Source organism: Odontesthes bonariensis, chromosome 20 (assembly GCF_027942865.1).
Source record: "Odontesthes bonariensis isolate fOdoBon6 chromosome 20, fOdoBon6.hap1, whole genome shotgun sequence".
Taxonomy (NCBI): Eukaryota; Metazoa; Chordata; class Actinopteri; order Atheriniformes; family Atherinopsidae; genus Odontesthes; species Odontesthes bonariensis.
Window position 1 is genome coordinate 7,582,907 of NC_134525.1, and position 15,708 is coordinate 7,598,614.

The following is a 15,708-nucleotide window of genomic DNA, read 5'->3' on the forward strand; positions in this document are numbered from 1 at the left end:
TTCAGCTTATTGCTGCTAAAGGTGGTTCTACAAGCTGTTAATTTTACACACAGTGTCTCTAAATTTTGGCTGAGTTTGTATTTAATAAATATCACATGGTGTACTATGTCATGTGTTGCTGTTCATCTGACGATCTATTGTCCATCATTTTAAAACCTGGTAAGAACCAGCTGAGTAAGACCACAGTTACTCATCACAACTCTAAAGTGCCAGATCTGGAAAAAAAAAAATAAATTAAAAAAAAAAAAAAAAAAAAAAAAATCACAAGGTTTCTCTAATGCCAAGAAGGGTAAAAAATACCAACCTGATATGGTAAGACAAACAACATACAACACAGCTCTCAGTCTTTCAAAAATATTAAAGTCTGTGTCTCATATCAGTTTCGTCTTGTTTACACACCAAACAGTTTCACTCCTTTTTATTAATCTTTCCCTTTTCAGCACACAAGCGTTGATTTTGAGGTATACTTTGTGCCCCGGAGGCCCTGACACAAACAGAGCGATAAACAGAAGCAACCCAACAAACAGGACTCTTGATACAGTCATCTAGCCAAACATCTATGCAGCAAGAACGACTTAAATCAAAGCAACGCTGGGTTTTTATCTTGGCACAGCTGTTCCCCCAACAGCCGCATCACACTGCAGACTCTGTCAGTATCAGTACTGCCTCAATAATCAGACAGCTGACAGATGACAGAACACTTGAGGCGCTTTAGATGGTTACACACAGCCAACAGGACTCTTAGATGTGTCTCTACTTTTGCCGTCCAATTTTGCTTCTAATTTTCCTCTTTTCTGCCTTCTCTGTCTGCCTCTCCTGCCACTTTAAACAGACACAAATTGACAAATTAAGACAGCAAGACGATATTGGGGATTATTTGCAAACCTTTCACCCCTAAGCATCCAATCTTCCGCACAGTGACGGGCTGAGCTCAAAGACCTCGTTTCTCCTTAGCAGCAGACCGTGCCTCAGCTTGACCTTGGTCAGAGGAGAGCCTGAGTCATTAGCATGGAAACGTTGTGCCTTGCAGTCTCACTGGTGATTGTAAACATTACACAACCTGGCACGGCTTCTAAGCTCCCCTGCAGATGCTTGCATCACAACTGAGCCACAGCCAAATCTATTTACAGGCTTACAGATACAGTTTTTGAGAAGGGATTTATCTTCAATAGTAATAAAAAGGGACTTAGAAAAAAAAAAGTAAACCCTGATAAAATTGTATCATCAACATCAGCTGCTTGGGAGGCATTTTGGCTTGTGGGTACCCAAAAGTGATTGTTAGACATATCATTCAGTAACCACGGGCATTACTCGGCTCTTATCACTGCTTCCACTCCTCTGGTTTCAGGCTTTACACCAGATTTTGGAACCTGTGCGGCAGACTCCTGCAGCACAAAGATGTTGGATGCTATTGAAGTCAGAGCTCTGAGCAGGACAGCTCTTCTGATGCACTAAACTACACATTTCTTTGTATGAAAGAGGGCATCATCAGGCTGTAGCAGGAAAGAGCCCGACAGAAATTAATGCTAAAAGCTAGAAGCACAATATTATTGAAATTTGTCCCTGCATGAGTTCAGGGGCTGAACCACTGAACCCATGAACCCACCTTCAAATAATGGAAAACAGCCTTATGTAACAGTGGTGCACAAGTTATTATGGGCATATACAATACATCCTAGTCAGTTAAGGTCATATACTGTATGACATTAAAAACAAAAAAAAAGAAAGATTATGGTCACATGGAGTATACAAAAGACATAAAAGAGGGCTATTTGTGATTGATAAGCTAATGAGTAGGTTCCATTGTTTGCAGTCAGGTCCATCGCTTGCTATGAACATCTGATCCATAAAAAATAAATGTGAGTTTCAAAACCAAACTTCTGTTGGTGTCCATTAATTTTGAAAGGTCTATACTGGAGGCCTGGCCAGTTAGTAGATCAAACTATAACAACTGTAAACACCAAAAATATGTTTAAGCTTGTTGTGTTATCTTGAGATCAGGAAATATGATAGGGATTTAAAATGCATTCCACAATCTGTTTTGGCAATATACTTATTCCCATCTGGTCAAATACTGATGCATGGTCAAGTGCCCTTAATCTCTGTTTTCAATGCATGGGGTAACCCTTTACCATCACTTTGTGAGGCAAAGGTGACTGCTCTACAGCTTCATATTTCCGGTCCTTCTGGCTGCACCAACTGTAAACCATTAGACAGCGACAGGATAATTCTATAGTCATTCTATAGTCCTCGCTTATTCACATTGACCGTGCAAGAGGTCTTAAAGGGATAGTTTGCCTCTTTTGACATAAAGCTGTATGACATCCCATATTAGCAATATCATTTATGAACATTGACTTACCCCCTGCTGCGTCCTGTGAGCCGAGTTCCAGCCTCGTTTTGGCGTTGACGACGGTAGTCCGGCTAGTTGGCTGGGGCTTAAAAAATAAAGCATCTTGCTTCTCAAAACAATATGCGTTCAAAAGAGTAATACATTTGCATCACAAAATCGTTGTCCAGGAAAAAGTCAGACCTCACATCGCTTGGCGCTATTTTTGCCTCCCTTGATATCAATGCGTCCAATGTAAACTGTGCAGACCGAAGAGCAGACCGAGCACTCCCCTGCTTCCGAGCAGCAAACACCTTAACAGGTGCGGCTATCGCTAGGTGGCTTGAAACATTGATATCAAGGGAGGCAAAAATAGCGCCAAGCGATGTGAGGTCTGACTTTTCATTGAGAACGATTTTGTGATGCAAATGTAGTTGAACGCATATTGTTTTGAGAAGCAAGACGCTTTATTTTTCTAGCCCCAGCCAACTAGCCGGACTACCTTCGTGGACGCCAAAACGAGGCTGGAACTCGGCTCACAGGACGCAGCGGGGGGTAAGTCAATGTTCATAAATGATATTGCTAATATGGGATGTCATACAGCTTCATGTCAAAAGAGGTGAACTATCCCTTTAAAGGAGAAGGGAGCTAGAGAACACACTACCAAGCATTGGACTTGTGTTTCAGTTGAAACTGCTATTTTGACTCCCTTTACGCCAAGTACTGATCTACTTAATTTGGCAGCAAAAGTACTCAGTACTCCATTTTCTATACCTGCTTAATCCAAGCAAAGATTTCGGGTTAGCTGGAGCCCATCCCAGCTGTCATTGGACGAGAGGCAGGGAACACCCTGGACAAACAAACACGCACACTCCTCGGGTCAATTTAGAATCACAAATCAACTAACATTCATGTTTTTGGATGGTGGCAGGAAGCCGGAGTACCTGAAGAGAACCCATACATGAACAGGAGAACATGCAAACAGGCCCCAGCAGGGATTTGAACAAGAAACCCGACATTGCTAACCACCACCATATCACTCACTAGCCATTCAAATACATAACAAAACATGTTTTATTCCACAAAGCTTCGCTGACATTTTATTTTCTCCACCTTGGGAAACCTTGCATGTGCGAAAGGGATTTTTTTGAGACCTTCTGTGCTGTACACAGACACAACGGGTTCTTGGCCAAGCAGCAGGGTGTGACGAGTTGGGGGTGAAAACAAGCGAAGTGAAAACAATGAAATTGTTCTGTTTTTCACTTTAATCTCCACATCTTAAATCTGATGTTGCAATTTACCTCTGAGTGAGAGAACTATCCATCAATAAATGATGAATGTAAAATATTGGGCCTTCAGCATCACATAAATATGAGTCACAGGGTCAGACACAGCAATAACTTTCTGATTAATGTTTAAATGGCTGGCAATGGAATCTGCTTTTGAAGGATGGATGTGATTTCAAATACCAGCCTGATTAATCCACAGATAAGAGCAGCTGTGGGTGGACTTTAGTGAATAAAAACAGAGCAGCTGTGCAACGCTTGTCCTGATGCACCTGTGACATCAGATAACCTCGGTGCCACAGCATCTTAGGCCTCAGAGATCTCCCAAGTGGCCAAAATTTACATTTTCAAATGGATACGTGATGTTTTTTGGTGATACTGCAGGATTTAGAGCTTGTTCTATACAGGCTGAACATTTCTCTGTCTGTATCTGTGAGTCTGCTGCGCCTCGTCTCCCTCCCTCCTGTTATTCTAACACTCTTTCACTGAAGCAGGGTGTGCACACAGCGCAGCAGATATAAATTCATTAGGTAAACGTGAACACAGCTCCTGTCCCAGGTTATACGGCAAGCAGCTGAGCTTTGATTGGTGGTGTGGATGCTTGAAGAGCACTGTGAGATCTGTATGACAGTGTACAACACACACACACACAGCTGCTCATTTAATGCAGAATAGCTCATGTAGAACATTTATTCATTTTCCAGGCTGTGCAAAGCAGAAGTAAATTAACAGTATATTCATTTTTAATTTACCTGCAAGAAATTAAGTGCTACATGCTAAATAGCATGTTGTGGCTTCAGCCACTCTGAAGTAATACTGCTACAAATCATCTCTCCCGAACACTAATCAGGGTATAAGAAGAAAAAAGGGACAGAAAGAGGTTAAACGGACATATTTTGAGTCAATGCTATAGCCAACACTGCTTAGCTTAGCGTAGTTTAGACAAAGGACTTCACCTTCCTCCACCTCTGAAGTTCCCTGATTTAATTCAAGGATTGATTTGGTTAACCCTTACAAAAAATAAAGCATTTAAACAAATAGGTTTGCTGTTTTGAATTAAATTATGTCTGGGACAATTCATTTTCCAGATGTAGTGACTGAAATTGAAGCACTGGATATTGGCCTTGGAACAGGCTCTATGAATGCCTATATAATTTCCTTTATGTAGAGCAGCAGTCAATGATCCTGATCACCCACTAACAAAGGTAACCTCACTTGTGAGCGTTTTTTTATTTTTATTTAACCATAAGGGACGTCGTTACGAAAAAAAAAAAAAGCAGGTTAAAAAAAAAAAAACTCAGCAGGTGATGGGATGTAGCATCCATCAAAGTCACAAACAAAATTGAACCAATATATGAACCAAGCGGAACAGGTGCGTAAGTAAGAGCAGCGATTGAGGATTGTTGTCATGCCTGAAACCTGCCAGGAGCTACATGTAAATGACAATAATTGGTCTAAACTTTTTTCCGTTTCAGCCACAAACATGTAGCACGCAGCTGGCAAGAAGGATCCCCTCGTCCTTCTTGATCGTGATCTTGCAAATCTCACAAAAATCTAACTGCTTAACAAGAAAATACCTGAGCTATGCTTCTTCCTTTGTTTCCATTCAGAAACACATAGAATCCCATGATAAAAAGAAGAAAATACGTTCAAACCTAGTGAAAAAAAATCATTTCCACCAAGTTTTTCCCAGTACGAAATGTTCTACAAAGCAGCCTATGAAAGATAAACAAAACAAATCCCTCAGCAGAAACCTCCAGAATGTAGATAGGAGTAAAACTGGAAACTTTGGTATTTAGTTTGGCCTTAAAATAAAAGGATTTCTTAGAAGTTTCTATAAATTCTAGCTGTTAAATATCACCAACAGATTTAAAAGTTTATTGATTTGCAGAATCGTTTGATAGACAAAAATACAGCAAATGCCTAAAATGTGTTCTCTAAAAAATGTGGCGGATGCACAATACCTGAGTCTCTAAAAACAACATTTTCTATTTTTCTAAACTCATGTTCGCACAGTTTTGAACGACTTTAGGAAGAAGAACGTGGTTAGCTTAAAATAAACACACTAATTCTCATCTTGCTTCAAGAATCCCATCTAACAGACAGAAGAAAAAAAAAGAAAAAAATTGCGTAATCTCCTAAACTTTGGTATTAATGTCAACATGTTTGTGAGCATTACCTTCATACAGCCAATCAGTGAGACCGTTGAAGATGACACCTTCCTTGCCAGTTGACACCAGACGAATGGAGCGGCTCTCTACCTTAGAGCGATAGTAGATGTTGTTCTCAAAAATGAAGATCTATAAAGCCAGAAAAAGACAAAACACATCCAAATAAACAGAAAAAAACAACTGTAAAAATCATTCTTTCAATAAGCCAATCTTACTGGAGTGTCCTGCAAATGAATATCTTCCAGCACAAAGGACACTGTTAGATAGTAAAGATTTTATGGCGGAATAGAATTTCTATACAGGGAATGAGTTGTTTTATTGTTATTATTTTCAACAGACCTGAGAGGAAACCTGATGCCAGGGTGGCAATTATTATAAAATATTACAACGCAGGTGCCAGACCTGCAATGCACAAGATGTGTTTTGAGGTAGAAACACACATTAGAACAGTATTTTTTCATTTGTGGCACACAAAACATCCGTGCTCACATTTGATGAGGCATATTTTAATTGGAGGAGAACCAGAGTTCTTGACAAAAGTGCAAAATGGCAAAAAAGTCAATGTTTGATAAGATTTCAAACCTTAGAACATCTGGTTCCAAGGCTCGACTTTGATGTCTCACCACCACCACCTCCCATAGATAACTGAAGGTCAACTCCTTTATTAAAGAGAATAATAGATCATCAGCACCTATGATAGCTCTGCTCTTGGGCTTGAATTTCAAAATGTAACAGCTTTGATGCCATGCAGAAATCAGTGTCTGGCTATTAAAAAGAAAAGTTCAGTCAGCATGTCAAGGATTGTGGAATGTCTTGGCCTCGAGTAAGTATATGCTATCAGATTGTGAGTGATTCTCCAACAAATATTCACTCCGGGGTGTCTAAATGATGAAATTTTGCACAGCAGGAAATCAGATTTTCAAGCAGTCTGCGAATGGTGTCTTACAATAAAAAGCACTGCTAGGTAAGCTCCAGCAATTTAATCTTTTACAATACACTGTGTCTCAGCAATGTGACATTTAGTATACATGGTGAAAAATTAGCAGTTAAAATATTCTCATCTTTGAAAAAGTAACAGAATCAGTCACAATGACTTCCTCTTGAGGAGGCGCAATTGGTGGGTCCCTTGTGCTTTGGTGTCACCTCAGTCCCTGTATAGAAGCCAATCTAGGCCACAGCACAGAGAGAAGACCTGGCCCCATTCTCTGAGGGAAGGTAGGAATCTACTTTGAGATTATCTGGAGCACACAATGGAGAGTCTGAACACTGGTTTGTTTGGATAAGTGAGAGCATCCCCACTGCAACTGAAACCAAACTCATACGATGATATTACTCATTCTCATTTAAAGGACAAGACCGTTTTTTTGACATTGGGCCCTTGATTTCACATTATAACATGATGTTCTACTCACCCCTGCTTGTTGTTGGTCATTTGGAGCTGTTCCGAAGATATTCGAGAGGCGTCTGGCTGCTCTCTTGAGATATTCGGCCATGAAATGGTTTCCTATGGGCAACGTTATACAGGCACAAACTATGCTGTTTATAATTTATTAATTACTGTACACTAGCACTGATAACGTGGAGGTGCGTCGCTTACTTAAAAAAATCCGGGTTACTAATTTTGAATTTTAGCCGAATGAATAAATAGGCAGCAGGTCTGTGGGCTGCCTGTGGCAGTAGCACGACGATGACGTCAGTAACACCAACTTTACGACAAAAATTCAAAATTACAGTAACACGGATTTTTTTAAGTAAGCGACGCACCTCCACGTTATCAGTGCTAGTGTACAGTAATTAATAAATTATAAACAGCATAGTTTGTGCCTGTATAACGTTGCCCATAGGAAACCGTTTCATGGCCGAATATCTCAAGAGAGCAGCCAGACGCCTCTCGAATATCTTCGGAACAGCTCCAAATTACCAACAACAAGCAGGGGTGAGTAGAACATCATGTTATAATGTGAAATCAAGGGCCCAATGTCAAAAAAAACGGTCTTGTCCTTAACTTGAATTGAACTAAAGAGCAGTTTATGTGACGAAAAAAGTCACATCTAACTAAATGGAAGAATTGGTTTTCCATTTTATCCATCTGTCTTGTAGGTCTGGAGTTCTAAGATTAAGGCTTTCGTCCTCCATACGGGATAAATCCTGTACTACAGGCATAGACTTGTTGATCCTCGGCTTGGATGTTGAATCAAATGTGGAATCGCCCTTCTTACACAAGTTGTCATGGAAATTAAAACTGGTCCTCAGAGGACCAAAATGGACCTTGAAAGGAAGAATTCTGACGCCATCAATCTTGACAATAAAGAAAATATTAATTACACAGTCCTAAAACATTGCCATGGTGGACAATGTATTGAGCAAAACAAGACCAGCTAAGGCCAGATGTAAGATAAACAAGATACAGAGTTACAATCTCAGGAGAGTAAAAAGTGAAAAAGTTAAATATTGTGAGACAGTATGCCTTCACTGTTTAAAGACAGAAGCCTGTTGTGTTCAGGTATGTCTGTGTAGCTCACATAACAATCAAATTATGATTATTATTATCATTTTGGAGATATAGATAGAATTAACAGTAGCTAAAATTCATATTAGGTCATAGAATTGCATCTTAAAAAGTGTGATAGCCCTATCAAATGAGGAGCTGAAGTTATATTAACCAATGCTCTCCTCATAGCCATCAAACTTCATGTATAAAAACAATAATTTCACCTCACAAAAATCTTCTAGTTCTTGGTCTATTGCTGCTTCAGTTATTGTGGGGTATGTGATGTTTATTTGTCGGCAAAATTACCCCAAACCACCAAACTGTATTTTTGCCATTAACGTTCATTTAGACCCGCAACAAACTTTTATAGAAGTTACAGTTGAGGCAGCGGTCTTCTGTAAGCATGTAAAACATCATCAGTTGTGAATCTGAAGCGGTCGTTTTTCAGTCTGCCAACTTTGGAGTTTTGGTTACAGTCAAAGCAAAGCGGATATAAATCTATACTGACAAATGTCACATTTGTGTCATTAATCACCAAGCCAACATGAAGGATTAGAACAATCATGGAATAAATAAAAACAGGCCTCTAAACAAATTAAACTGAGTGGTGCTCTCTCATCTTAGATGCTCGGGGTGTTTCCTCACAACACTGACCAACAGATCTGGGATCAGTTCAACTGCAACACACAGGGCAAACAGAGCAGAGTTCATTTTAACCAGTATTCCATTCCCTCCTTTTTCTTGATTTCTGCTTCACAAACTCGGGGTAACAATGCATGCTGAAAGACCTCTGCCCAGATACCCCCAAGGTAGAATAGTTGCATCAAGCCAAATCTGTGCACAGGAAAAACTACACCACCCATTATTATGCATGCACCTTCAAAGAGGAACAGTACACTTTTCGGCATCTTAAACGTATATGCATCTCAGAAATCAGATGTCAGAGTTCAAGGTGCTGCCACATGAGAGTTGACTGCATGGTCAGAAAAACCAGCAGCATTTACTTACTCATCTGATTAGCTAACAATAAACAATATTAGCAATCATTACCAGTTCAACAACTGCTCTTGGCAGCAATATATTCATAGACAGAGGTTCAGCCGTACTGTGCGTGACTGATTTAATATGACACAAATACTATATTACAACAGCTTTCGGTACATTTCACACATGGAGTACCCAACCGGAATGCAGTCAGAGTCCCCTACCTTTAGGGAAGTGCACTACTTAATTCAAAGCGACTCTTAATTTAATCAATAACTGGCTAGCATGAGCTTAAAGTGATGTGACTAAGGAAATTACACACAGTTTCAGAGCAAAGAAAACACAGTGTGTTGTAAGGGATTTGTGTTGCAGTTTCCTTCTCTCTGCCTCTCCAATGGAACCAGAGTGAGGTCTCATGAGCCGACAGCAAGTATCCGAACTTGAGTGAATATGTTTCAGCTCTGTGTTGAAGATTAGTCGCCAAGTCTTCTCTTAAAAGGAGGATTTACTTTCCACAGGAAACAGTGGGTATTTTTACAAAAAGTTTCTGTTAAAATAAGATGCCGCATATTTATCAAATTACACTGACTTTTTCAGACAAATGATGTAACATGTTGCTGGACAGCTGTGTTTATCCATGGCCATACATGATAGCACTGTCAGTGGGGGAGTATGAGGAGGTTTAACCAAGTGCGTGAGGGATTTGGAAATAGAATAACAGGTGGGCAGATTTAAATAGATTAAAGTCTACATATGACAACACAAGCTTTGGCACGAAGTGTGTGTTAGCTTGTTGTAGCTGATGGATATCTCTCCTTCCAACCTCAACCTCTTACACAGAGGACATGTGAACCTTCAGGGGAAACCCAGCTGCTCTGCTTCATGCTAACATACCTCGTCTGCTGCAACAACCAGTTCATGACTGATGGTGGAAAACTTGAGGCTACATCAATCTAACAACTGTGTTAATTAATCCACTGACGAGATTACAGGTAATTAATAGCATTTTGCTGCAGGATGTAATCACTTACATTCTGAGTGCCCAGCAAACCTGCAGACGGAAGCTCATTAACGCTCTGACAAGTTTGATTGTGTAATGATGGAGCCGGAGGACGACGCATCTCGGAAGAGTTGCAAAGGACCTCTGCGACTTGTGAAACTAACAATGGTGTTGAACTTGAAATTTGTTACTGAGAAATTTCAGTGAATCATTAGGATGCCTTATTACTGAAGGGACCAAATATTTGAAAGACTAATTTTATCACATATTCAAAGTTATTAATCCACTAAAAACTCATTTATGCTCCTAAAATTGTTCATTTTGAAGTTTTCTTTATTAAGAATAAATTTAAAAAACTCTCATGGCCGTAAAAAATGTCTTGGCTTTGACTAAAGATTCTTCTATTACAGTGAATGGGGATATCCTATGCTAGCCCTGCCCGTAGCTCCACCTGCCATGAAATGAGAGACTAGCCAAATCCAGATTAAAACAAAGGACATCATTTGGACCGTTCAATCCCATCCATCATCCAATCAACCTCCTCTTATTGAGTGACCAATTTAAAGTCCTACTAGACAAACCAAAACTTCAAAAATAATTAACAGCTAATCAGAACATCACGTCAAAACTCACTCATCTTTTCTGTGTAGTTATGTGTAGTTTTTTTTCCACTTTTTCAGTCATGTGGTCTGACTCATTGGTGATGCCTGAGGAATAAAACAGTACATTACCAGTTGCTGATCCTGGGGTCCCCAGCCAGCATACTGCAGCTGAGCATTTCGCACCTCTGGAGGGTTCAGGTTCCACGTCTCCCTGGGGTGCACAGACAGACAAAAACCCAATCGGAAAGAAATTAAGACAACTGAACAACAAACCCGTTGACTGTCTGCTCCCAGGGGTGCAAGCAGCAGTGTAGCAAGTGTAGAACATCTGAGAACAAAGGTTTAAGTGTGTCTATAAATACCAGCTTGGTGTAACAGTGTCACCTCTCTTTATTGGGAAAAGTGTTGTGCAGTGCAGGCTGCTGAATTAGAAGTGCCACTGCCTCTATGTCTCTGTCTGGAGCTGAGGATGAATGAGGTCATCAGCGTGAGGTTTTTTCGGCACATTACCACTTGGTGGCAGCACGTAAATATATTTTAACAAGAGCGGTGCGGACAGGGGTGTCATACGGGGGACCTGATAGTCACAGGAAAATTAAGTATTGCATAGAAAACAGATAGTTCACAAACGCATTGGGTGCTATGAAGAAGCGGACTGATCTCTGAGAGGCCTGAAGTTAAAGATGAAGCATCCTTCTTAGCATTTCAAGCTGGACTAACGTAGAACATTAGAACATTTTTAAAGTGAAAAAATGTGAGTACCTCATGAGATTTGACCTAAAAACAAACAAAAAAAATGGCCATGGTTTCACGCGCTAATTAGCCTGATAAGTTTTTCACAGTCATGTTTAGAAGAGGGCAGGTGATGCAAATTTCAAAGCTTTGGAACGAGCACGACTCCTAAAACCGTTCTCAAAGTGGAGGCCCAGAACTCTGAATTAAAAGTACCAGGAGCCACAAAGAGTGAAAGGGCCGAAAGGTTCATGGTCTGGGACACCAAGAAAGCTTCCCCATGAAGAGAACAGCTTATAGGATTGCCATTTTTGACTGAATAAGGTGGTGCACTGCTCCAACCACACCCACTCAAAGCTCAACTGTCGTAGTAAATTTTGTAAAATAGTCCTGTGGAATTACGAAGGTTTAACAGAACTCTATGGCTACACAGAGTAAGAGAAAAACAGGTGCAGAATGGAAACTACAACTGTCCAGCTGTTAAGAACTCGGGCTGGATCCCCAGAATCTCACAGAACTCAAAGCATTGTACTGAAAGAGTGTGTGAAAATCCACCAAACAAGATCTGAAACACTTTTAGCTGCTACAAAAATCGTTTGCATGTAATAATACTCGCCATAGGGGGTGTTACTATGTACCACAGGGTGCCGGAGCTTTTGCTTCAGGCTCTTTTCTTTTTCAATTATTCCTGAACTGTAAAAGGGAGAAATGAAATAGGAATATTATTTGAAATATCAAAGAAATGAGTCATATTTAACTTCCTGTCTTTTATAAATCAGTCAATCTTTTACTCAGTCAGCTGTTCATGTATTTTGTAATGAAGATCAGACCGGGAAGTTTGCCACTGGGAGAGAACATCTGTAATGCTTCTCTAATTATTGTTATTCTCACCAGGTAATGTAGACACCTCTACATTCCGATCAGATCAGATCTACTTTATTTGTCCAATGAGAGCAATTTAATTTCAACATAAGAAAGTCTCTGAAAAGAGACCAAAAGAAAACTTTGTGGGACAAAAGGACCCCAAGAGAGAAAATAGCATAGGAAAAAAGGCTGATTATTTTAATAAATCTGTCACTATGTGATTCTAGTTGAAAGTCTGATGACAGAGGTAGATAAGATCTGCATATGTTATAGTGATTTGAGACCACAGATTACTTGATAGCCGATTCCCCTCAGAGGTAGCCTTTGTGCAGGTTTGGAAGTAAACAGTAGTTGATTCAAGGTGCTTTGTGGGAGGTAGTTGTGACAAAAAGTGTGAATGAGATTCTTTCAGGAAAGATCAGGTGAGATGATCCAGGATAATATGATAAAGCATAGTGTAAATGGAACAAGGCAGCTCTGACGCCCACTTACGGAGTCTCCAGACTACAGATGATGTAGAAGGCCGTGTAGGAATGCTGGTATACCTGGAAACAGAAGCAGGAAAGGAATTAGATAAAACCATTTTAATCTCTGTGGACTATTTATTTGTTGTTCTTCCGTGTAGTATAATCACTAATGCATTCAAAGTCTAATCAGATTACATCGGATAACTGGTTTTTCTTTGAAAATGACAAAAGCACAAACAAGATTAACACTGAGGATAATAAATAGTTTGAACATAAGAATAAAAGGAACACAAAAAAGTAAGTATCTTAAGAGGATAACAAAAAGTAAAATCTGTAATAACTGACCCGTGAGGCCAAATCAGTCCATGCCGTTGTATATTTTCTATTAAAAAATGTATAAGGGAACTCAACTTCCCCGAAATGTCCAGTCACTTAATAGTCTCTTCTTACTGCAGTAATATATGTGAAAGCAATAAAGGTTCATGATTCATTCATATGTTCATCATTTATTCATGAATATTTGTAATATATTATATTTGCTCAGGTGTCTATGTGGTTTCATTTAGAGATGCTTTGTTACAGTAAAAGGATCTCCATCAGTCTTCATGAGGTTTCTTAAGATACAAGCGTCACCCTGTGTGGGTCAGTAAACCATGACAATAACATCATTGTTGGGTGTGGTGACAGCTGCACACTTTCAACCGCACCCAATGAGGGATTGTGGAAGAGATTTAAATGTTAGACCAAAGCAATTTGAGCTAATTTTGATCCATTAAACCATTTTGAATTTTCTCACACTGCTTTATGCATGATCTAAAGCCAATGTACAGCTAAACTCAAACTCGCAATTTAGATGTTCTGATTTGCTTACTTTTTATGCAAATAATCTGCAACAGGTCAGAAACATGTAAAAGGAGCCCCTTAGGGAGGCAGAGTTGCTCACAAGTACATATGAACAGAAACTGCATATACAAATTATGAAGTAAATTTCAGAATAATGTTCCTAAATATAAAATTCTGAAGCCTTTGAATATTCCATCATCTATAGTACATAATATCATCAAATCAGCTAAAATAAACCATATTGAATGTCCGTGATCTTCGGGCCCTCAGGCAACACTGCATTAAAAACAGACATAAATCTGTGGAAATAACAGTGAACACAAGTTTAAAGCTCTGTCCCGCAAAGTATACGTGAATAAAATCCAGAAACGCCACTTTCTTCTCTGGGCCAATGCTCACTCAAAATTAACTCAAGCAAACTGTTCATGTGGACAGACTAATTAAGATATAGAATCCTTTTTGGAAGCCATTGACAAAAGAGGGACTATCCAGCTTGTTATCAGCACTTATTTAAAAAAAATACCATCTCTGATGGTATGGGGGTGCATAAGTGCCTATGGAACTGGCAACCTGCACATCTGGAAAGGCTCCATCAATGCTGAAAGGGATAAGAGATTTTATAGTAACATAATCCCATGTGGAGTCTTTTTCTGTGAATACCTTGCATGTTTTAGCAAAATAATGCCAAACCACATATTATATCTATTGCAACAGTATGGTTTCATAGTTAAAGAGTATGTGAGCTGGCCTGGCCTTTTACCTACTGAAAACAGTTGGAGCATCATGAAACACAAACTAAAACAAAGAAGACCCAGAACTGTTGAGCAGGTAGAATCCTTTATCAGACAAGAATGGGACAACATTCCTCTCCTAAAGGTCCATTAACTGGTCTCCTCAGTTCCCAGATGTTTACAGACTGTTGTGATAAAAAAGCAGGATGGTACACAGAAGTACACATGGCCCTGTACTAACTTTTTGAACACCATTACCACCCTCTCAGTAATGACATCAATTCCACTGAGAGCAGGAAGTAGCAGTCTGAAACATCCTTCTCAACATTTCAAGTTCCATGCAGGGCTCTGCTCAAATCTTTCCTGCACAACAGATGCTAGGCATGAGATATGTTTGCAGGAGATACTTAAAGGAAAACAGATCTGTCATGAGCCAAGTGCATAATGATGTTGTGTACATTCAATTTAGCTTCATTCAATTCAATTCAATTCAAATTCAATTAAAAAATACTTTATTTATCCCAGAGGGAAATTAAATGTTGATGTAGCTCAATTAAATCAAGAAGTTATTATAGATGCTGATGGCTGTGGGCAGGAAAGATTTCCTGTAGCGGTCCGTTTTGCATCCAAACTGAAGAAGCCTTTGACTGAAGAGACTCTGTTTTCTGATAACAGTCTCATGGAGAGGATGTTCAGGGTTGTCCATAATTCTCTTGATTTTATGCAAAATCCTTCTTTGCATTATTGTCTCCAGGGCTTCCACAGTCGTCCCCAGAACAGAACCAGCCTTCCTTATCAGGTTGTTGAGTCTTTTTAGGTCCCTGGTTCTGATGCTGCTGCCCCAACAGATGACGCAAGAGGAAATGACGCTCTCAACAACAGACTTGTAAAAGATCTGCAACATCTTGCTGCAAACCTTGAAGGACCTTAGATTCCTCAAGAAGTACAGTCTGCTCTGTCCTTTCTTGTAGATTGCTTCACTGTTGTGTCTCCAGTCCAGTCTGTTGTCCACATGAACACCAAGGTATTTATATTCCTCAACCACCTCCACTTCTTCTCCCATGATGGAAACAGGGTTTCATCTGACCCTGTTTCTCCTGAAATCTACAATCATCTCCTTTGTTTTGTTAACATTCAAGATGAGATGATTGTTCCCACACCATGCCACAAAGCGGTCCACCAGCTCTCTGTACTCAGCTTCTTGTCCA

General features: G+C 39.7%; 1 protein-coding gene across 5 annotated transcripts in view; it reads right to left on the bottom strand.

The window, feature by feature from the left end:
* Nucleotides 1–15,708, bottom strand: part of dpp6a (dipeptidyl-peptidase 6a) — a 247,212-nt gene that overhangs the window by 22,508 nt on the left and 208,996 nt on the right. For all 5 annotated transcript variants that reach the window (XM_075452814.1, XM_075452815.1, XM_075452811.1 and 2 more), the window contains exons 6-8: nt 12,952–13,004; nt 10,993–11,074; nt 5,795–5,915 (exon numbers count right to left, since the gene is read on the bottom strand). In XM_075452814.1, the coding sequence (XP_075308929.1) occupies nt 5,795–5,915; nt 10,993–11,074; nt 12,952–13,004 (256 nt within the window). The remainder of the gene's footprint in view (nt 1–5,794; nt 5,916–10,992; nt 11,075–12,951; nt 13,005–15,708) is intronic.